This window comes from Lichenostomus cassidix, chromosome 2 (assembly GCF_008360975.1).
Source record: "Lichenostomus cassidix isolate B80296 chromosome 2, HeHo_3.0, whole genome shotgun sequence".
Taxonomy (NCBI): Eukaryota; Metazoa; Chordata; class Aves; order Passeriformes; family Meliphagidae; genus Lichenostomus; species Lichenostomus cassidix.
In genome coordinates this window covers 24,697,326-24,721,235 of record NC_139482.1, presented here as the reverse complement: position 1 = coordinate 24,721,235, position 23,910 = coordinate 24,697,326, and the positions used below count along the sequence as shown (strand labels likewise).

The 23,910-nt window shown below is 39.5% G+C and overlaps 1 protein-coding gene across 4 annotated transcripts in view; it reads left to right on the top strand.

Moving 5' to 3' along the window:
* The window catches only part of SLC25A13 (solute carrier family 25 member 13), a 102,126-nt gene that overhangs the window by 29,771 nt on the left and 48,445 nt on the right, over window positions 1-23,910 (top strand). For all 4 annotated transcript variants that reach the window (XM_085050769.1, XM_085050768.1, XM_085050767.1 and 1 more), the window contains 2 exons: window positions 5,419-5,534; window positions 22,822-22,961. In XM_085050769.1, coding sequence (XP_084906895.1) covers window positions 5,419-5,534; window positions 22,822-22,961 — 256 coding nt within the window. The remainder of the gene's footprint in view (window positions 1-5,418; window positions 5,535-22,821; window positions 22,962-23,910) is intronic.

Genomic DNA, 23,910 nt, shown 5'->3' with positions numbered 1-23,910 from the left:
ACTCATGAGCAGGCCATATAGATGGGCAAAAGAGTTGCTTACCCAAGAGCTGAAGAAGTTCTGAGTGTGAAATGAGAAGAACAGTAACTCTTACATAAATTCTCACAGTGGTTACTGTAGACAAAATCTCATGTAAGTCTAGCCCAATTCCTTCATTGCCAGAGATTAAGGATTTGAGGGTCTACATGAGCTGCTGTTGTTATGACAAAGGTACAAGACCTGTTAAGGCATACTCTGTTGTTCAATGAATATCTGTTGCCATGGGAGCAAGTTTTGCCTCCATCTTAAGCCAGGGTAGAGGTTTATTCGACAGTGGGCTTTCCTGCTGTTCTCTTATAGAGGCATAATTTTAATTTAAAAGGTTTCCTCTAAGGTTTCCTCTAAGAAAAGGAAATACTTTACTTGCTGATGGCCAGACAAACCTTTCAAAGTAGTTGGCTGGTAATAACACAGATTGTAATAAGTGTAATATTGCATGGTTGTTGTTTGTGTGAAACAGATTGAAAAGCCTGGTTCCTGGCCTTAAACCTTTGATTCTTAATCTTAGTTTAAAAAAAAAAAAAAAAGAAGGCTTCACTGGGCCTCGGCTGGATCAGAAATTTCCCCAAAATACAGTAGCTTTCTCAAGGCCCATCAGCAGCAGGCCAGGCATTTTCCATCCTGCCTATCGTTTTTCAGTTCTTTGTTGTACTTTTAAACATCTGCCTAACAAAATAAGTATTTACTGCACGTCTCTGTTTGGACTGTAGTAACTAACACGTTACTGAGAAATACCATATGCTTTATTTTTAGAAAGGACAAAGTATTCAAAAATAACACTTGGAAATGCCAGCATTTTCCATTATTATTGGATATAAATTTATCCTCTAATGCACCAATTTACACTATACTTAGTTTACCTAGCTTGCAGTGTAAAATAATAGATGTAGCTTCAATTTGTGTCCCATTATGTTACCATGTCTAAATTGCTGATACAGTAAAAACATCTGCATTGATTTCTGAAGAAAACCTCTTCATCATTACATTTGTATGTATTATTACAGCAGGTAATAGCTTTTTTTCTTTGCATAGCTACATGCAGACTTTCTCTGGTGGGAATGCATCATGTCTATGGGGTGTCTGGATAACATGGGTGTGAGCATGGAAGAAAGGAGAGAGTAGTAAATAGTGGTTTTGCTTTACCATACCCAGTTGTTGTGTTTGGACTGTTGCTCTTGTATATGGATGCTTTTAGAATATCAAGATTTGAGCCTTCCTGAAGAAATTGTGCAGTGTTGGCACTGATAATGAGGATGTGAAGGTGAAAGAAGACTTTGACTTATTTGGGTGGAATATCTTCACAACTGAAATAAAATTTTGTAAACATTTCAGCTTCCTCTCCTTGTGCTGTTAAAATCACTAGGTTTTTCTCTGCTTTTGTAACATAAATGACTACTTGTTTAGGTAGATAAAATAACTCTTAAGTAGTATATTGAAGTCCATGTTAATATGTGCTGTTTAATGACACCTAATGATATTCAGTGAAGGGTTATGCTAAACCCAAAAGGGTGATGCTAAACCAGAGAGAAAACGTGTTACCCAGGCAACTACCCTTGTGCAGTATAGAGAAGTGAGCATATGGCTATGTAGTACACATTATTTCAGCATCTTTAAGCATTAAGAATCACACGTGTAATTGACTGAAAAATTACTGCTCAGTTACTGTATTGTATGGTCATAATAGAAGTAAATGAATACGTCGTTGTTAGAATAGATCTGTTGGGAATCACTGGCAGGCTAGTCTACTTAGGGAGCAAAAATACAATAAGAAGAAAATAGCTGGTTTAATTAACATGTAAAAATTGGGTTAATTTGAATTCAGCTGGCACAGCAGATATTAATGTCTCTTCTTTAACAGTCTGGCTAGAACCACACAATTTGTACACTTTTAATCTTCCTGGTACTATGAATAATTGTTTTAAAAAAATGCATACAGGGTTATTTTAAGCATCTATCTTTGACTTATTCTGGGGGTCCAAGTACTGAAAAAGAATGCTTCTACCAATATAAAATCTCATAGCAGTGTTAATATATGGAGTTAGTTTTAATTGAACCCAGGCCTAGTAACAAAGAGTATGTTCTTTAACATGGTGCTGGGATTCTGCTGGGATAGGTGCTGTGTTTCTTTTCTGTACTCTCATCACGGTGTCATGATCTGTTGGTAAGGACACGTGCAGGTTGTTGTTTTACACAAAGAGCGGCTTTACCGAAATGATGTTGGCAGAGATTTTACATTTATAATTTGAAACAATCCTGTCTTAGAGTCTTGTCACCTCCTGTCTTTTTTGTTCTTTCTCTGTGTGTGTATTATAATCTTTGGATTAGAACTCCATGCTTTGGATCTGTTTACTGTTCTGTCAGGTATGTTACCAATAACAATGAATAATAGTGACCTTTTATAGCCAGTAAGTCACATTGTAACAGTAAACATGCATCAATGAAAAACTTAATAGGTTGTGTTATATTGGTTTAAAATTGAAGGAAATGTTACTTTTGAAAAAATTTCTTTTGGATGAGAAGGGATGGAAATTTTCTTCCTTTTAAAAATTATCTGTGTAGTCTGTGTCTAACAGTGGGAAGTGCTGAGAGCTCCCAACGAGTTTGAAGGACTCATGGATTGGTCGTGTGCTAACATGTGCATATGTAACAAGACATGGGCTTCTTTGCCAGTAAAGCTTAAGGCATTCTTATATGTTTGCTGGCATCATCAATTGTGAGTTTAATCTTAAGAATACCTGAGGAGGTTTCTTTTTATTTACTTCTTGTACTATGTTATAACTTTTGGTGGCAAGTTCCAAGAGTTAATTATTTGTTAGACTGTTTCACACTCTACATTTCTTTCACTTTTATTTATTGCATATATATTGAGGGACATAATGTAGGACAGCTTTTAGGTCTTCTCTGTGCTGTGCTTTTTTTAAAAAAAATGTCCTATTTTATTCATCTTCTCATGTTTTTATGTTCCTCATGGTAGTTGGCTTCTGTTACCCTATGGGTGTTTGGCTGCTGATGTGCAGCAAGCACACTTCTAGCGTTGATCTAGGAAAGCCAGTAGATACAATGTTTTTAGACTTCAGCAAGGCTTTTGATACTGTCTCTCATGTCCATCAAAACGTCCAGCACACAGCTGCTGTGTTACACCCATGTTACATTATGGGTGGGCAGCTGTCTTATAGGTCAGGCACAGAAGGTTACAGTGAGCGAGGTGACATCAGGCTGTCGCCAGGGGGCTTCTGCAGGGCTCCATCCTTGGCTCTGTGCTCTTCAATATCTTCATAAGCGACCTGGATGCAGGACTCACAGAGATACTAAATTTGCCAACTGTTGACTCCCTCGAGGGGAGGGAGGCCCTGCAGAGAGACCTGAATTAATTAGAGGGATGGGCAATCACCAACTGTATGAAGTTTAACAAGGGCAAGTGCTGGATCCTGCACCTGGGATGGGGCAACCCTGAGTGTGCATACAGACTGGGAATGAGAGGCTGGAGAGCAGTGCTGTGAAAAGGGACCTGGGAGTCCTGGTCAACAGAAAGTTGACCGTGAGTCAGCAGTGCCCTGGCAGCCAGGAGGGCCAACCCTGTCCTGGGGGGGCATCAGGCACTGCATCACCAGCCGGGCAAGGGAGGGGATTGTCCTGCTCTGCTCTGCAGTAGGACAGCCTCACCTCGGGTGCTGGGGGCAGTTTTGGGCACCACAATATAAAAAAGACATTAAGCTATTAGAGAGTGTCAAAGGAGGGTCACAAAGATGATGAAGGGTCTGGAGGGGAAGCTGTATGAGGAGTGTCTCAGGTCACTTGGTCATGAAGGGAAGAGGAGGAGCAAGTACCAAACTCTTCACTCTTGTGACCAGTGTCAGAATTTGAGGAAATGGCATGGAGCTGAGTTGGAGGAGGTTTAGGTTGGATATTAGGAAAAGGTTTTTCACTCAGAGTGTGGTTGGGTACTGGAACAGGCTCCCCAGGGAAGTGGTCACAGCACCAAGGCTGTCTCAGTTCAGGAAGGACAATGCTCTTAGGTACACGGTGTGTCTGTTGGGGGTGGTCCTGTGCAGGGCCAGGAGTTGGACTCTGTGATCCTCACGGACCCCTTCCACCTGAGCATATTTTCTGATTCTTTGAATTACCATAAAACACGGGACTGGAAATTGCTGTGTAGTCATGGGTCATTGTAACTTGATGGAAAAAATATCTTTTCCAACTTACCCAAGCTCTTGGGTCTTCGCTGTTACTGCATATTGCGTAGAAGTTTTCATTAAACTGGCTGCAGTGTCATTCGGAATCAAAGTCCTAAGGATATAGTAGTTTCCATTAAAAATCCTCTGGGTTTATGTGTGTTTCTTGATATTAGATACACTGAATTTTGTGCTGCTCACAAATCACCATGGTTCCCTAGTTGCTGCCACATGAAACCATTAAAGCTATGTGCCTGCTACACTGACATAAAGCAGCCTGAGAGACAGCAATCTAAAATATCCCAGACTGCCAGCAGGCCCTGCTGCCAGATATTTGAGGACAATTTTAAACTCTGCAGCCTAGACATTGAAAAAGCAGCAAAACAAAAGAATAGTTGGCCTTTACCTCTTTAAGAACAGGAGTTTGATCTCCATTTGAACTCTTGGGTGTGACGCAGAGAAATTAAAATGCTCAAGGTCTTTGCTGTATCAAACGTACTGCTGGAAACAATGCCAAATTGTCTAATTGTGTATTTCTTCTTATGAACTAACTTCTGGAAGGACAACTCTGCTTTTATATATGCGCTGCTACTGTGCTAGCACATTGCAAACCTGGCTGTAATGATGAATTTGAATAAACTGCTCTTGGGCTGAGGAAGAACATGCATACTAGTGATTGAAATTTGTGACTCAACGTGCAGGACTGGAGGGCTGTGATGGATGACTAATAAGTTTCTAGCAAGTGGATAACACATTCTGATCGGATCCTTCTGAAGTGAGTGGCAGCATGTAGATCTTGAATGGATTTGCTTTCCAAAAGTGCTGAGTCTTGAGGGAAGTTACTCATGTCTTAATTGACTCTGTCTTGCCAGTGGAGAGAGGTAGGCTCCCCCAGAGGGCAGTTCAGTTACACATTAAAGGTGAGGTGAGTAGCCACTCTGAGTGTTTTTGCTTATTTTATGTTCTGTTGTGGCTTGCCGAGAGGAATAATTCCTTGTTCAACAGACATTTCCATTTAGTGATATAAAGACATCCTGACAGCTTTGGGGATAGGGCATTTTAGGATAAATTTTAATCCCTATTGAATACACTTTGAACACATTTTGGTTATGATCTTATTTCTTTTGTATAATCAATATTATATTGTATTTCAGTTTTCTGCAAGCAAGTTGGTTTCATAGCTATTGCTTTTTCCTTCATCCCTTAGGTTGATATCCTTTCAAGAGTTTGTGGCATTTGAATCAGTCCTGTGTGCTCCAGATGCATTGTTCATAGTAGCCTTTCAGCTGTTTGACAAGACTGGCAAAGGAGAAGTTACTTTTGGTAAGACATTTGTGAATGTGCATTCTTAATGTAAAAATCCTACCTATGCCAAAATCTGTTTCACCTTCTGTTACAGTTGGAGACAGTGATTGGTAGCTAACTACACTAATGCTAAGTAACTTTATGTCTGAACTTTTAAAATAATTTATGTGTGCACAGTATGAAGCCAAGGTCATTGTCACTGTCACGCTTTCCTCTGGAGAAGGGGTCATCTCTCTTTTTCTCTTCCCCAACGTGCTTGTGCGGGTCCAGAGCAGGAGTGAAAGGTGACTATAGGAAATGACTGTAAAACCGCAAGAAAGTTTCCGGAAGACCTGGGTGAATATTTGGTTTGAAATTGCCCTGAATTATTTTTTGTTTAAATTGGCTATATTTCAAGCTTGCTGACTTTTAAGGCTTAAAACCATATTCTGTGAGATTTTACAGTAATAAGTTAGTTATTACATGCCCTCTGCTGTTCCCGCCTCCCCCGAAAATTCAGCTGTGCATTGGAAGTGTGAGGATCGCGCTGATAATGAGATATACTCAGGCCAGTTTGAAACTTGATTAAGGGGACTGTTTATTTCTAGATACCCAAGAGACAGCTTTTGGTATCTGCCAGACTATCTGCCACCTGCCTAATGATAAGGGCCATGCCATCTGAAAGAAGGATTCAGAATTTAGCAGTTTATACTAATGTCTGGTATTGAGCTTGCACTTTAAAAATTATAGGGAATTCTTCTGCTGAGTACCTACACTGGATAAAATTGCTATCTCTAATCTGCTACATTTGGACATGGTTATTCCTGTAGATCAAGTTTTATTGATTGGTTGTTAAATAGTTTTAAGTAAACAGAAAATTTGATGACGTCGACTTTGTCTTTCTGAAATACATGGGTCACACATACATTACCTTCTCCTAGCATTTCCCACACATGTTATGCTCAGTTAAAAGTGCCCTTCTCTTTCCATTTGAACTGACAAGATTCTGTAAACATTGCTTGAAGCATCATTGTATTCCTTCTACCATCTCCAAAAATCTGTATTTGAAGTTGTGGCTAGTAAGAATACTTGCTGTCTCTTGTTTTTGTCTCTTTTGGTTTTTTATTATTTTGGTAGTCTGTTGAGGTTGTGAAAGATATTCTTTTTGTGTTCAATATTTTAGAAGTTACTACAGATGCTAAAAGATTTGCAAGAATTTCAGAAAAAAATTCTGCAGATCTCAACTCTGATGAAGGAAGTGTTTTGTGTCTAACATTTTCGTGCATGTATATGGACAGAGAGGCAGTGAGAGATGCCATGCTTTTAAACAGGAGGGAGTGCAAATTTTGTTAGGGTTTTGTTCCAGTGAAGGCAGACTAGGGTTCCTGGAATGCCTGTGATGTGCAGGTTCTCATCTGCGTCAGAGCTTCTAATGATTGCTTGGAGCACTCATTAATAATCTAGGAAAAACTGTAATCATTTGATCTGAATTCTGAATCAGTCCCACTTAACTTTTTAACTTGTGGCACTCTTGTTCCTATTTTTCCTGCTGTCAAATGTTTCCTTGGGATTTGACACAATGAGACAAAGGATTTGTTTGACATTTGAAGTCCATTGAAGTCCTTCTAGTGATGAGAGAAAATTCCGTGCCAGACTGTATTTAAGGTATTTGAAAGAGGAGACATGCCAACATTGTCAGAATCTCAGATAGCTTTTGTTTAATTCCTTCATCTCCCCTTTTGAAACCATAAATATATTTGTAACTTCTGTATAGTAGTTTGAAGCTACCACCCCAGCAAATGCCTGGACTGGGGAGGATGGAAGAGCTATCTCAGTGCTGTGCATTTTGAAATGGTTGACCTTTAGACAAAGCTTGTTCCTTATTTTCTATCATAAGAAAACAAAGTTTTATTTTCCCGCTATTATGAAAAAACCTAATATTTTCATAAATGTATTATTAAAATACTATTCTGTAACTTTGCCACTCAGTCCCTCAGTCATATGTCTTTGAGGTTAATTATGAGATCTTTTTCCATTCACTTGAATGAGAGTGGTATCAAGTCCTTGTCAAGGTTAGGACAGTTAAATAGGTGTTTTGTATACTGTGGAATTACAGTGTGAAAAGAGAAGAAGAAAAGGGAAAGGATAATTTTTCAGTATACTGCTGTTAGGTGTAGTATCTCAAGGATCTCATTTTATTGATGCAAAGAAACAGCATGGCTTATCTGTGCAGTCATTGTTTTTGTGTGCACTAAAATAATGATATAAATATTTTAGCCTATGCCAAACAGAATATAGGCCTTCCCAGCCGTGAACTTCACATTTTCTGCCTTGCAAATCCGTCCAAAGCTTACTCTTTCACAGGTGCACTTGGCTTGGCATCTTTGTTAAACAAATGAATAACAGGCTTTATGTCAGTGAACTTTTACACTGAATGGGAGATCCAAGCTGTGGATATTCAGAGAAATGTTCTGGGTAAAGAAGTTCTGGTTTAAAACTTTGCGCTTACTTTTCTCGAAAAATGCTACACTGTTACTTTAGCTTCTAGTCTGAAAATGTATTTGCATTTTAGCTGTGTGTTGACATCTCTACAATTTTAAATGTTTAATTTCTTTTAATTTGCAAGTTAACTGTACCTGGTTCTTTGACAGAAGATGTGCAAGCAGTGTTGGTACATGGGGGATGGGGAGTATTTCTAGTTTATTGCTTTTTGAGATGAGTTAAATGGCCACTAGTAAATTGGTGACTAGTGGCTGATTGAGACTATACCTGGCCGTTGCATCATGTTGTAGATTTACTTTCTGCTGAAGTGTCAAAGCTTTGACAGTTTGCAAGGAGTTAAAGCTCTCAGCAGGAAAGTGAGAGGAAGTTTAGCTGGCTTTTAAATTCGAGGCAAAGAGCAAACCATTGCTTCTTACTGTTGAGTGTTGACAGGCACATAAAAGCTGATAATGTAAGTCCAGGGGTTTAAGAGACTTAGTAGAGTTGCTTTTTTGTCGTATGACTGTATTTTAATGCCTCATTAAAGAAGCAGAGCCCTTTGAAATTCTTTACTAGATGGCATTTAAAAAAAGGTGGTTGGGTAAAAAAGCGTTTAAAAACTAAGTCGTTTTAACCTTCATCTTTAATTTTGGATGGGTAAATTAAATGATGGGACCGAATAGTTCTGAGTTATGAATAACACAGCAGTGATCCCCAGGAGCTGGAGCTTCCCTTTTTTGATACCAGTTCTCACAAGCCCTAGTGAAGGGCAAAATAAGTATTGTCCGTGTTGATTTTGCTAAGAGACTAAGGAAAGGCAAAATAAGATATATGGTTGCCTGAGTCAGTGCTGCCAGCCATTACTGAACCTGTTTTAAAGATTTTAATTCTGATTTCTATTAAAGTGGAATTACCCACCAGACAGAAATTCTTGCTCTTGTATTTAATGAAATGGAGCTGTGGTATGGTGTGTGTTTTTATGGTTTCAGTTTTCTTTTTTAGAGGTCCTCTAATTCAATCTGAAGCTGTTTCAAAATGGATGCTGTGCTGCTTTGAGAAATATGAGTATGCTGTAAAATGTCAGTCCTTTAATTAAGAAAAAAATAAAACAACCTCCCCCCAAAGCCAGCAAAAACATGAAGGAAATTGGGAATCCAGCCCCCAGATTTTTGTTTGTTAAGTGTAACAGCTGCACATTCAAGCATTGTATTTTGCTTTTGTCTCTAAACAAGACTTTGTTGGCATGCAGACAGCAGCTATTGTGGATCTCTGCTTCTGTTATTAATTATATCAGTACAGTTCTTAGATAAACACATTAATTAAGGATACATCTTACTAACTACTCCTGTTTGCTGATACCTGATACTTGAATTGCCTGAATACCTGCTTATAAACTTTCTAAAAGGACATAGCTCTTAACAGAGGTTTAAATAGCTACACAGCTATTGTGATGAGCTTCAGAGTTCTTTCCTCTATAATAATGCTCTGGTATATTTTTAATACACAAAAAATTATTACAGGAGTTTCATAATTGCTTTCATGACCAAAGAATTAGGTTCTGATTGTGTGACGTAGTGCTTGCTTTTGTTACAAAGGATTACTTGTTTTATACTTTGCACTGTAATTGCTGGTATGACTTGATTCTTATGGAACCTGTAATTCTTTTTATCTCTTGCACAACACCTAGCTTAGTGATGCTCAGCCTAGTACACTGAATGTAAAGCAAGGAAAAGCTTAATCTGAACCACCAAAATAAATTGCTGGGGCTGTGGGCTTTGATCTCTTGATAAAATGCAGTATTCAGTATTTATCAATGGTATTTCCATTGCTGGTTCAAATTGCCTTGAAACCAATTGTACTAGTGATGTGTTAGCTTAGCCATCACAGCTTCACCTATACAGTGGAACATTTGTTGTTTTATAAATGACAGCTGCCTAGATATGATGATGCCAGTGGCAACATTACAAATGCAAAATCTGTTTAGCCTCTGATGTTTTTTGTTATTTGTACTCAATTTTGCACAAATAATTGCCAGTTTTAATTACAAGAGGACGTAAAGTAGACTTGTTAGTATATTTATTTTCTTCAAAACAATTTTTGAAATCTTCCCAGACTATTTTTTGAGAGTTTCATTCCCAGACATATGTCAACTTGGCAAGTTTTTGATTTGTTGTTTTCTTTTAACTAAAGTGTTATGTAACCAGGCAGACTTTGATGCAGGCATCTTAAGTAAAACACAGCCTGTTTAGATACAAAGTGAATCTGTCATTTTAAATACTAGGAGAAGCTTTGTCCCGTTACACTGTTGGGTTTCATTTGGTCTAGAACATGCAATTGAGTTTTCTTAGTCATCCAGAACTGAAATTCAGTGTTTCAGTTTGCTCTTTGTAGTTGGTTTTGTTCTGTTGCTTTGTTGGAGATGGTAAAAGAATCATCAAACAATTCAGATTGGAAGGGACTGTGGTAGCCATCTGGTTCAAACCCTTGCTGCACCAGCATCAAGACTAGTTGCTTTGGGGGCAGTATGTAATCAATGTTTTAAATAATCTGAGGCTGGGGACTCTGCAGCCTCCATGAGCAAGTATCTTTCTGTGTTTGATCACTGTTGGAGAAGAAAAGTGAATTCCTGAGGTCTACTTGGGATTGCCAATATTGCAGCTTGCATCCATTGCCTCTTGCCCTTCCACTGTGCGTGTCTGTCTTCTCTTCATCCTCCCCCTGGGTAGCTATAGACAACAAGGTCATCCTTTATATCTCCCTTCTCCAGGCTAAGAAAACCCTGACCCATCAGCTTCTCTATGCATGTCTTGTGCATCATCCCCCAGCTGCCTTGTATGGAGAAAATAGAAGTGATATTCTGTTTTTGTTAGCAAGTTGTGCTGTTTAGCTTGGTGAAAGTGATCTGGGTTTTTTTGTTATTATTATTACTCAGGGTAAGAGAGATAAATTTTTTTTTTTTTGTCCGCATGGGACGTAGTACTTTTCAAACTTGAGGTCTTTGGGTGCTGGTACTTTGCTGCTCATTTCTAATGAGGCCAGGAAAGGTAATAAAGAAATGTAAGGCTGTTGCCAATGAACTGAAATTATGGATACTCACAGCGCAAGTAGAAATATTTTTAAGGGATTGCATTCTTGAAGATTCCTGAAAACCTTTTAAGTAAGCAAATTATGTAATATTCCATGTGTAAATTCATGTTATTCCCCCTTACAAACAGAGACAGAAGAAGCAGACAAGCTTGAATCCAGAGTCTTACCAGCTGAGGGTGATGGTACTTTCAGAAAGAGCCTGCTTTTTTTTTTTTTTTTTTTTTGTGGTATTTGCAGTGTTTAGCACAGGTAACAGAAGTGCACAAGTATCTCAGTCAAAAATAAGGGCCAAATTGAATGGGATGCTGTATGGATATGTCACAAGGAAGTGAATTAGTAGTTTTTAGAAGTGACAAGAGCAGAAACAACCAGAGCAGGGGGAAGGTAAGAGGATAAAAGATAAAATAGAGAACAATTTCAGCAGATTTGTGAAGTTGAAGCTTATCATGGGTCTTTTTGGTTGGGAAAATCATGAAGGTACAGGCATGTTCTGTGTGATAATGTTTTCATTAATGTAAAATTAATCTGTAAGACTGCTCTGTCCTTGCTGAAATGTTTGGCTAGGTAGAGCAATTAATTATTGCTACTAGAGACACTAGCAACTAGTGTCTCTCTCCTAAAAGAGAATGGGTGCTGGACATTAGGATTTGTATTGGACTTTATGGTTTGCTGTGAGCATTTTGGGGGATCTATTTGGTTGTTGTCTTTTTTAAAGTTTACTTAAACCATCTGATAGATATTTATTTACCAATACTGGTCTTCATCTCACCTCTGTGTACAACAGGTGCTGTACAGCCTTCGTTGCTTTTTCCAACCACAAAATGGATGGGGTTCACATCTGAACAGAAGTGACTGATTTTAGTGGGAGACTCCAGCCTCCTGCTATTCTGCCCTGCTGTGGCTGCCTCTAAGAATTGGCACTCCATTGGAGCTGTCACAGTACACAGTCTTTTTTAATGCCTGAGGTCGTGCCAAATCAACCAATACATTGTCTAAGGGCAACCCAACAAGTATTACAAGCTTTTAGTTCTCATTGATGGGCTCCAGATGTTGGTATGTTATTTGGAGGTGAAAAAGCATTGTGAGGCCATCCAATTTTTGGTATATGTGGAGCTTTATTGCACTTCTTTAATGATCAGCTTTTATTACAAAAAGAACTACACTGATTTTTGGAACTTCTTAAGTGACTTTTGAGCGGTGTTTTTCAACCACTGAATGTAGATATATGGGAGCATCAGATTGGCATGTGTGTGTTGTATGATATCTTGTCAGAGAGCTGAAGAACTGCTCAGAAGCTGTTCCAGTTCAGTGGGTCAAAAATCCTCTTTTTACTAAAGGCCAACTGTATATTTGCACAATTGACTGTAATGGCTCCAATTTTAAAAGATAGAGGTAACAGAGAGCACTTCCAATTGGTGGGATAATTCAAGAATACTACATGGTCAGATGGCTAAAATATTGTGCTTTCTGCTGCTACCTCATGCTACTCAAAAAGAAAAAAAATAGGTGCAGAAAAGGTGGGAACATGCCAATTTGACAGTAAATTTCAACTATATGGGGTCACTCTTTGCCTAATGGAGTAACTCTTTGGTAAGCTGAGGGTTAGCCATCTGCACATCCTATTGAAAAAAAAAAGCCCAACATGATTACTAGGCAGCATTTGGGAATGAACCAAAAGCTTCCACAGCAGAACATACTTTAAACTGTGTCAGGAGCAGTATATCACTTTAAGCTTGTTGTTTATTAAGATTTTTCCCATACCATTTTCAAATTGGCCTGGAATTGCAGATTAGAAGGTAAAAACTTCAGCAGGTCCTAAGAGCCAGAAAAGTGTTTTGTTATTACAGATTTTAATATGAAATTTCAGAGAGCAAAACACACAAATTTTTGTGATGTGTGTGTAATTTAGTTTTCTGAATTGGAAAATCTGCTGTTACCTACCAGTTAATGACTATTTTTTCCTAACATTTGGAATTCAGGACCTGATTTGATAAGCTGATAAAAGAAAACAAAACTGAGAACATACTGGAAGTGCTCAAAGTGAAAATTACAGTTTAGATAGGTTTGAGGGTAGATAGTTAGACATTTTAATTGAACTAAAATAGTTTTATACTAAAACAGTACTGTTGTGGGAGTACATTTTGTGGTGTATTTGAAATTGAAGTATTTAAGTGAGGGAAAATGTATGTTAATGCTTTGTGAGAAAGTGTTTTAGTGGTTTTTTTAATATTACCTATCTAAGCAAAATAGCTGTTAAAGACATAGAGCTCTCAAGTCTATGCTGGAAAGTAAAGTTTAGGATTATTTCTTTGAGCCAGGACTTTGCTTTTATCGCTTCTGTTGGTATATTAAATTGCCATAGGAAACAAAGGTGTGAATTCTGAATTAAATTTTTTATTCCTGGACAACTTCTGTGAAATTAGCCCTTGCCAGTGTAAAAAAAATGTGTTGATTCAATCTGGAATCTTGAAAGTCCTGTATTTTTACATGTTCATGATAGGGATAATAGAAATGAGTCCAAATGATGATTTCATTTGCCCACATGGGTTATTGAATTTGATACTTTGCTTTGGTTACACACAGGCAACACTGGCTTATGTTAAGCAGCAAAATCTCCTGCTTGTCCATTACAGTTCCACACTAGTCCACAGATGGACTAGCTCAACATAATTAGATCAGTTAAAATTACATTTTTTGTTATTTGAGTTAAATTTTGTCTTTGGGAATTTCTCTCAATTTGGAGGAACTAGTCTTATGAAAAAATAAACTACCACTTACCTGCAAAGTTATCAAAAGAAGTGAATTCTGGGGGTTTTCAGGTGTTTATGTGCAAGTTTATATGTGTAGTCACATTTTTCAGGTACAGGTGAAACTGATCTTAGTCTAAAAGGATCAGTTGCACTAAGGCAGGATTTTGCACTCTTTTGAATTAATCTTTTTTAAAATGGTAATGATACCACATGATAGAGCAGGATAAATTGCACTGACCTGAGCTGCTATCTTTTTTCAAACCACCCCCCCTTCTTGAGTCGTGTAATACACTTCCATGATCTTCAAATTATGTGCTCCATTTCTACTCTGCCAGCTTCACTTTGAGTATGCTACCAGCCAGTTTCTTTGTAATATTTTAAGAAAGAAATAATGTAATTTAATATATTTTTTTTAATTCACAATTGCAAAATAGGTTATGGTCCATGTTTTGTGAGGAATTAAGAGGAAGTGAAAATACAGCATTAGTTTATTATTTCAGGGTTTCTAACCTGTGGAAAAAGGTGGCTGTGACAGCCCTTCCTGCTCTTACTGCTTTGTTGGGGGAAGTTGGAGGGGTGAGTACCTTTCCTTTGCTCTGCTTAGTAAACAGGCTATTCCAACATGGTATTCAATGTACTACATGGCCATTGTAAAACTATTTCAACTATTTCCTTAACAAAGCAGCTGGGAGGTGAAGAAGGTGATGGTAATGCTTGTACTTCCAGAGTATTGTTCCTCTTCTACATAAATGGGGATAAATGGAAACCCCATCCAAGTATTTGGACTACCCATCAGTCCACATCTTACGTGAACAGCTGTGATGTTGACATACGTTTTCCAAAATAAAAGTCATCATTATAGAGGATGGAAATCAATTCTAACCAGCTGTAACTTTGAAGTTGGCAACTATAGATAAAAACACAAGGAAACAAAAAACCAAAAAAAAATAAGCCAACCCAAACCTTGGTAAAATCCCGACAATTCCAGTAAAACAAGATAATACAAATAATTATTACTTGTTTATTTCTGTCTCTGTACATGTATGCTTTTACACAAGTTTGTTGTATTTCCAAAATGTCATAAGTAAAGCAAGCCTGACAGAAGGACAGCTTGGCTGAGTAGGGATCTTCTTTGGAGCTAAGGCAAAAAAGGTGTATGTTCAGTCCATTCTAGGGAGAAAATTTGTGTGACCCAAGCTCAATTGGAGTTTAAGTTGGCCAGAAATGTGGGGGACAAAAAAATTTTTTTTTTAATGTACTAATAGCAAAACACAGTCCAGAAATAACGTCTCATTACATTATGAGAATGGTCACCTCACAAACAGAGACATAGACAAGGCAGAGATGTTGAATGCTTTCTTTGCCATTGTCTTCAGCATAGATGATGGGCTAAGGGGGTCTCAGTGTCCTGAGCTGGAGCACCATAGGAACTGAGGAAATGACATGAAGCTGTGTTAGGGGAGATAGTTGGTTAGTTGGACACTGGATCAGGCTCCCCAGGGAAGTGGTCACAGCACCAAGCCTGACAGAGTTCAAGGCACAGGGTGCTCTCAGGCACAGGGTGTGACTCTTGGGCTTGCTCTGTGCAGGGCCAGGAGATGGGCTTTAGTGATCATTGTGGGTCCCATCCAACTCAACATATTCTATTATTCTGTGCTTTTTCTGTGTTCAGGAGCATCAGGAGCTGGCTGCTCCACCAGACAGACAGCCCTGATGTGAGTGAGGGTGCCAAGAGCCTGGGACCTAGGCACAGCACTCCCTAAATGGGTGCAGTCCCACACTACCTGAGCACGGACAGAAGGCAGGTCTGGTGACAGTGACCAGGGTCAGCCAGACAAGTCCATAGGGATGAGGAAGGTCCAAGATAAGGCTGGGAAGTTAATTCGGGGGGGGTGGGGTTACTGAGGTGCAGGCATCCCTACAGCAAGCCTCATCAAGAGAGATTGAGGACCTGAGATGAGGCTTCTGCCAGCTCTTTCTGCTGCAGTGCTATGCCTGGACTGGTATCCCTCATGCTTGCACATGAGTCGTGGGGAAGAAGTTGCAGAACCTGGTGGTGTACTCAGGATCATGAGGCTTATGGCAAATGTGGAATTGTTTCAAATGGTCAGTGAGGACCAAAGCCTGGGGAAATCATTCTGTCCTCATCTCCTCTGAACTTAAGTTCAGGTGGTTGGTAAGCTCCTGGGGTTTCCTAGTTGAAATATTGAAATACCTACTCTTCTCAAAACAAAACTGTTTTCTTCTTTGCAGGAGATAGTTCATGTTCTTTACAGAAGTTGCTGTTACAAATATCATCAGGGTAATCTCATTTTTCTCAACACCCAGGGCTTTTGTACAGATTTTCTATACCATGTTCAGATAATTTAATTGTGTAAAGGAATAACATATGTAAAATGTATAGATTTTATATAAAATAGAGCTGAGGATGGCAGGTTTTCTGCAAAAGTGTTGTGACTGTTTTGTAATATCAGTAGATTTTTGTAGATGATCCTGAAATTTTTGAGATTCTGTTGAGACTCTGTTAACTTTACTGGTCTTAATGATGACAGTTTATGAAAAATATATTTTCAAAATAAATAATTTGAAAGAATTTCAGATTTAATATGTCAGATACTTATGGACTACAACCAGTAAATATATTAGTAGCTTATTGTGTTAAGTGAGTTTTCTTAGATGTAGTGGAATAATGACTTTCAGTTTTTTACTTTTAAAACCTAAAATTTATAAATCCAAATTTTACCTGGGAAATATTGGTGGTCCTTGTTGTGTCAAGAGTGTCTGTAGTTATTCCAAAGCATGCTTTATTTCTATTTTACTGTTTAATCACAGGAAATGGAATGTCATAGGAAGGAAAATGGAATGGACTCACAGGAATGAAAATGTGAATGCAGCATGTTTGTTTATACAATAAGCATTTAACCATACACATCAGTACACTGCAGAGAAGAAGGTCCCCAGGACTTAAAGGACCAAAAACCCCTACTGTAAATCAGCAGGCAGTTCACCTGGAGGGAAAATAAAACAACTCTTTCATGCAGTGATCAGAAACGAATTACAAGGTAGCTATTTTTTAGTTAGAGATCGCACAGGGATAAACAATTATTTATTTTAGAACCTTGCAATTTATTTTAAAATTGACTTTCAAAGCTGAATTTTTTTAAAGATTGATAAAAGTGACAGCATGAATTTCTGAAAATGAATATTTAAAATCTTCAGCCTGTTGTTTGTTTTGCTTTCCTACAGCTCTGGTTCAGACAATGCGAACACAAAGATGGTTGTATCTTTTGCTAGCGTTAAATTTATTTTGTGCTGTTATTGCTCTTGACACTGAAGCATTAACATTTTGCCTTTTTAAAACTACATCAAATAAAACAGTGTTCTGAAATGGATTTTAAAGCTTCCATCTATCATATATTTTGGTTAAATACTTGTTTAGGATCAAAGCACAGATGCCCAGACAGGTTGTGGAATCTCTGTTGTTGGAGGTACTCATGGAATCACAGATTGGGTCAGGTTGGAAGGGACCACAGTGGGTCATCTGGTCCAACTTTCCTGCTCAAGCAGGGTCAGCCCAGAGCACATGGCAAAGGATTGTGTCCAGATGCTTCCTGAGTGTCTCCAGTGAGGGAGACTCCACAGCCTCTCTGGGCAATCTGCTTCAGTGCTCAGATACCCACACAGTAAAGAAGGTCTTCCTTATATTCAGATGGAGCTTCCTGTGCATCAGTTTCTGCGTGTTGCCTCTTGTCCTGTTGCTTGGCATCACTAAGAGTCTGGTCTATTCTGTTGGCATGCCCTTGTTAGGTCTTTATCCATATTAATGAGTTCCCCTCTCAGTTATCCCTTATGGAGGCTGAACAGGCCCGACTCCCTCAGCCTTTCCTTGTAAAAGAGATGCTCCAGTCCCCATATCATCCTTGCAGCTCTCCACTAGACCTGCTCTAGGAGCTCCATATCTTTCTTGTACTGAGGAGTCCAGAACTGGACACAATATTCCATGTGTGGCATCACTAGGGCTGAGCAGAGGGGCAGGATCATCTCTCTTGACCTGCTGGCAATATTCTTCCCAGTGCACCCCAGGACACCATTGGCCTTTTTGGCCACAGGGACACTGCTGAGTCATGGACAGCTTGTTGTCCACCAGGACGCCCAGGTCCTTCTCCTCAGAGCTGCTTCCCAGCAGGTCAGTCCCCAGCCTGTGCTGCTGTATGGTGTTGTTCCTCCCCAGGTGCAGGACCCCACATTTGCTTTTGCTGAATTTCATACTCGTGTTCTCTGCTCATCTCTCCAACCTGTCGAGGTCCTTCTGAAGGGCTGCACAGCACTCAGGGTATCAACCACTCCTCCCAGCTTTGTGTCCTCAGTGAACTCACTGAGGAGGCATCTGCCCCTTTGTCCAGGTCATTGATGAATAAGCTAAACAATACTGGGCCTAGTATTGAACCTTGGGGAGCACCATTTGTGACAGACCTCCAACTATACCCAGTGCCACTGATAATGACCCTCTGGGATTTCAACATTCACTTACCCTGGGGTCCTGACAGAAATTCATGAGGGGGAATTCAAACCTCATCTGGCCATGGCCCTGAGAAACCTGTTCAGGTAGTGGCTGGACTCCATGAAATCCTCATGTCCTTTCTGTTACAAATTATTCTGTCACTCTGAAACAGGTTCCTTTAAAGAAAGGTAAACATACGGAATGACTCCTGGCTACTGAAGCACACCTCAGCTTCTCTGTGTTTTACTGTGTTTAGTTAAGTGACTTGGGGATAGCTGTGGAACTTCCACCTGCAGGTTTAAGGCAAATCTACATTTTTTTTGGTCCATTTTTAGATTTTAATACTGGGCTTAGATGATTAGGAGATGATAACTGTTAGAACTATGCAATAACTTGGAGTGAGTCCTGGTATATATTTGGATACCTTTTGATGGTTAAATCACAAGCTAAAACACTTCAGATTTTCATGGAGTATGAATGGTTTTTAATGTCTGAATTGGGTCATCTGACTACAGATGAGACTTGAGTCAGTGACATGGTAGATGAAGGGGTGATGAGACCTGGGAAGGGAAGAGGAAAAACACTGTTCACTGAGCATAGTTGGAGTTCATGCACCATAAATGGTTGCAGAAAGGAAGTATAGAGTATGTGTAAAAAGGCAGTGGCAAAGACGATACCACATCTCATGCCATCAAAGAATCAGTAGAAGCACAGCAGACAATCTTCCAGTCAGCTGCCTGCACTATATAATCCAACATGCATTTTGTCAGAAAAGCATCTGGTATTACTTGCCAAGTCATACTGACATCAGTATACAGTATGATTGTGAAAAGATCAAGTAGTGTGAGGACTTCTCTTACTGTATCTACACTAATGTGGTAGTCTGTGTTTTTCAAAATCATAGCAAAAATTAAGTGCACATCTTTGGCTTGGGCTGTTTAGAGTGATATTTGTACTTGCATGAACTTCTGAGGCATGCTTGTGGCCTTTAATCTCTAAAACAGACAAGGGAATGCAAATGGCCTGCATGGAGACCTTACTATATTCCTAAGTGGCTTGATGAAGCTTTCACTTTCATTGCTCTGCATTCCTCTACCTCTCATAATGTCAATAATTAAACATTGTATTTAGTCTGAAGTTACCATTCTTTTCACTTCTTGATGTCTGGACATGTCTTGATTATGTGCACTCACAGCCCAGAAAGCCAAACGTGTCCTGGGCTGCATCCAACGCAGCATGGGCAGCAGGGCCAGGGAGGGGATTCTGCCCCTCTGCTCTGTGAGATCCCACCTGGAACACTGCATCCAGCTCTGGGGTCCCTGCATAGGAAGGACAGGGACCTGTTGGATTGAGTCCAGAGGAGGAAAACCAAGATGATTGGAGGGGTGGAGCACCTCTCCTGTGAGAAAAAGTGGAGAGAATTGAGATTGTTCAGCCTGGAGAAGGCTTTGGGGTGACCTAATTGCAGCCTTCCAGTACTTGAAGGGAGCCTGCAAGACAGGACAAGGCGGGGAATGGTTTTAAACTGAAAGAGAGTAGGTTTAGGTCAGATAGAAGGAAGAAATTCTTTACTGTGAGGATGGTGAGATGCTGGAACAGTTGCCCAGAGAAGTTGTGGATGCCCCATCCCTGGAATTGTTCGAGGCCAGGTTGGATGAGGCATTGATCAACATGGTCTAGTGAAGGATGTCCCTGCTCATGGCTGGCCGGTTGAAGCTAGATGATGTTTAAGGTCTCCTTTAACCCAAACTATTCTATGATTGCATGTTTTAGTTTCTTGAGCTGGGATGAGCTTTTTTATTTTGTGCTCCAGCCGATGAGGGTTTACAGGACACAGTGCTGGGGGAGCAGGATACATTGTTCATTCTAGGTGGCTAATGTATGATAATGAATTGCAATAAAATTATAGTGTCTTATTCAAAGGACACTCTGTAGCTTTTGTATGTTAACAAGCTGAAGTAACTATTATGTGGAGCCTTGCCCTATCAAAACAAATTTGAGACTCCTTTAACTCTAGCTAAATTTCTGCTCTCTTAACTTTCATCAGGTAAAAATGCACCTTTCTTTTCTCTGACAAAGGCATGTCTGGAGTCCAACCAAACATAACTTTTGGTAAATGATGAGTTCCTAATCTCATCCACACAATATCAGTGGCTTGCTCTGGGGAAATTCTGGAGGTGGGATGAGATGGAAAGAGGAAGCAGATGAGCATCTGATTTCTGTGCAAGGGATGGGTGACAGATGTTCTGGGAATGTCTTTTAATTCTCTGGAAAAGCAGTGGTCACTACCAAAGACAGCCTTCATTTCCTCTTGTATGCAGGTAAGACAGGCTGTCTTCTTCATGCTGGTTGCCTTGTTTGAAGAAAGTCTGGCAGAAAGCTGAAGAAAGTCTGGCAGAAAGCAGGAACATTATGTGATCTTCACTGACATGTGGCAAGGTGCCTTGAGCTGTGTCAGTAGGAATCACCCTAAATGAAAGACTTGAAGTAGAGGGATAGTACCTCACCCTGAACCAATAGACTTTCTTTCCCACTACCCTGAGAGCAGAATTTTGCTCCTGGAGAATGCTGGCAGACAAGATCCAAGCTGGCTGTGATGGAGCTTAAGACATGAATGAACAATGGAGCTGTCCTGGGGGCACTGACTTTGCTTGGAGAAAATTCTCATAGGACATTAGGACTTGGAGTTACGAATTTTATGAATTTGAGGTTAACTGGGGTTACTCTTTCTGTTTGTAAGTTAAATCCAGCTTGTTCTTTCACCACTGATTTCCTGGGGTCAGTGGGTGCTGTGTTTTTAAAGCTGAAACTACTGATTGGGTTGAGAGATGAGGTCTGCAGTTTCATTTCTGCTCTCTCTGTGAAGCCTGCTTGCTTTAGAGCAAGCTATTCTTGGGGGTAATACCACCTGCAGGGCTTTTGGGTTGGTGCAGCAGGACACCTGCCCCTTTCATCTGTGACCATTTTTTTTCTCTGTCTTTATTCTTCATTTACTTGGGCTCTTCCTGACATCTTCCTGGCTCTCAGCTGTGCTACTTTGCTCTCACTTTTTCCTGCTTCCTTGCCTAAAAGTGGGCATTCCACCCTGGGTGGATTTCCCTGAGTCAACAGAGCCGCTGTGCCTGCCTGGCATGGACTGAACCAGAAGCCAGAAGTCAACATGCATGGTAGACGTGACCTCATTGCCCCAAGGAGTCAGCTCCCACCTTTGCTTGTGGCACTGGAATGAGCTGGAAGGTGGCTCCCAGTCCTGCCTGGTAGGCAGAAGCTGGCTCCAGTAAGGTGACTCCCAGATTGTTCTGCACACAGGCAAGCACTAAGCTGTGCTGATTTCCTCAACCCCAGGCACCAGCCATGCTTGGGAACTGGCTTACTGCTCTGCTGCTCACAGAGACAGACAGGAGCTCGTGGTTTGGACTCCTGGTCTTTCTTCCACAAAGCGTGAAGAGAGCAAACCAGCTCCTGGCCCAGCCTGTGGGTAGGGAGTATCTCCTGGGAACTGTCTCTCTGTGTTCACAGGAACTCACAGGAGACAAGAACTGACTCTTGGCTTGAGTTGCAGGAGTCATACGGCAATTAGGAAGGCGTGTAGCAGCTGGGAACCTCTGGCCTTGAGCTTGTCTTCAGAGGATATCTTTACCTTGTTTTTTTGGCTGAGACAAAACTATCACATTGAAATGGGCACTATCCTTCAAGACAAGTACTTTCTCAAATCTCATTGCTGTTTTCATTAGTTACAGTATATGCAGTCTAGTTCCAGAAGTGTGTGGCCCTTATTACTGTATGATTTGGTGTGTATCAAATAGTTGTTTCTTCACAGAAACTGCTGGGTATTACCAGTTGGCCAAGCACGTAGTAAACTGTTGTCCAGTTGTGACTGCTAACTACGAGGCTTGTATTTAGGTGTGATCATACATGCCACACTGCCCCCCTCCTTGTAGGAGAGATTTAGGCTTAAAGTCTGCATAGTGCTGGTGATAAGTTTTTGTTCCTGCCTGCCATGTCTCCCCCCATCCCTTGTCCTGCTTGTCACTGCTCCTGTAAGTAACTCCAGGAAAGTGGATTCTGAAGTAATGGTATTTTTCTAGCTGATTTGTTTGAATGTGGAGAACTCTGGGAAAAATTCAAAAGCCTGAATTATAGTAACACAAAACTTTCATTGTTAGCAGCTTGAAAAGATTATGCTGAAAATTGGTTAGCTTTAGTCATCTTTTTATAAATTGTCTTTTAATTTTAATCTTTACCTGTTTCAATTTGAAACTTGAAATATCTGAGGTTTTTTTAATGAAATGATGTGGGTATAAAACTTCACAAATAAAAATATTATTCAGAAACTATTTGTGAGGGTGATGATTTGGGTAAATAAAAAACATTAGGTTTGCTTTACAGTGTGTTACTAATTTATATGAACAATATTGCTTTCCTTTTACAAAAGATCATATTTGTTTATATGTTTGTCTCTATTGTTATTTTATTATTAAATGAACTTTTTTTTTTTTCTTCACAGAGGATGCTAAACAAGTTTTTGGCCAGACAACAATTCATCAGCACATTCCTTTTAACTGGAATTCAGAGTTTGTACAGCTGCATTTTGGAAAGGATAGAAAAAGGCACCTAACATACCCGGAGTTCACTCAGTTTCTACTGGTGGGTCTAATACAGCATGGTTTATCAAGAAGGATGCAAGAATCAAAATATTTGCAAACTTGCCAAATACCATTCTGGTAGCAAAGTTGAAATGTATACCAAGTGCAGACTTTTACAGTCAGAGTGCTGGACTTGTATAGAATGTTGATAAGTAGGATTTGCTATTGGTAAGACTGCTGATTCAGGCTAGCTGGGTTTTTTTTCCTTTTCCTTTGTTTTTGCACCTGTATGCAGAAGGTGATTTTTTTCTGCCCTGTTGTGTAGACATAGACATGAAATTCAAAACCTGGACTTCGATGTCTGAAAATCTCCTGTATTTTTAAATCTACAAGTCAAGAATGTTAAATAACAGTATTGAGCATTTTGGACTCAACTTGCCAGACTTATATTAAGAAGTACATCTGTCTGTAAACAGCATGTTTACCAAACATATATTTAATTCAGGGCTGTAAATTTAATTCAGTAAAATTACTTCGTAGCAAGCCATTTCCACACACTTTACTTTTGATCTTTTTGCAGTTAAGATTATCTCAGGGAAAATTTGCTTATAGTATATAGAGAATAAAACACTACTTTTTGCGAGAAATTCTTGGCTATTCATACTTTTGGGTTCTTTGTTACAAGAAGTAAAATATTATGCTAGTAAAAAAAATAAACCAATTATCTGTATTTCAGCACTACTGTTAAAAATAGTCTTCAGTAGGAATAGAGGTAAAACACGTGAATTTCTTATTTGTATTCCTCCTGAATACTTAATGCCTGTATTAGTATTTACACCAGAGACTTTTAAAATGGGAACCTGCTTCAAGACTGCAAGGTTTCTTTTTTCTTGTTTACACAAGTATGTTAGTTCACAGTAGGAGGTGGTATCATTTTGATGAGGAATAATTAAGATAATGCTATTGAGACAAATGTTTCAAATTGACTTTGTAGAACAGAGCCTAATTAA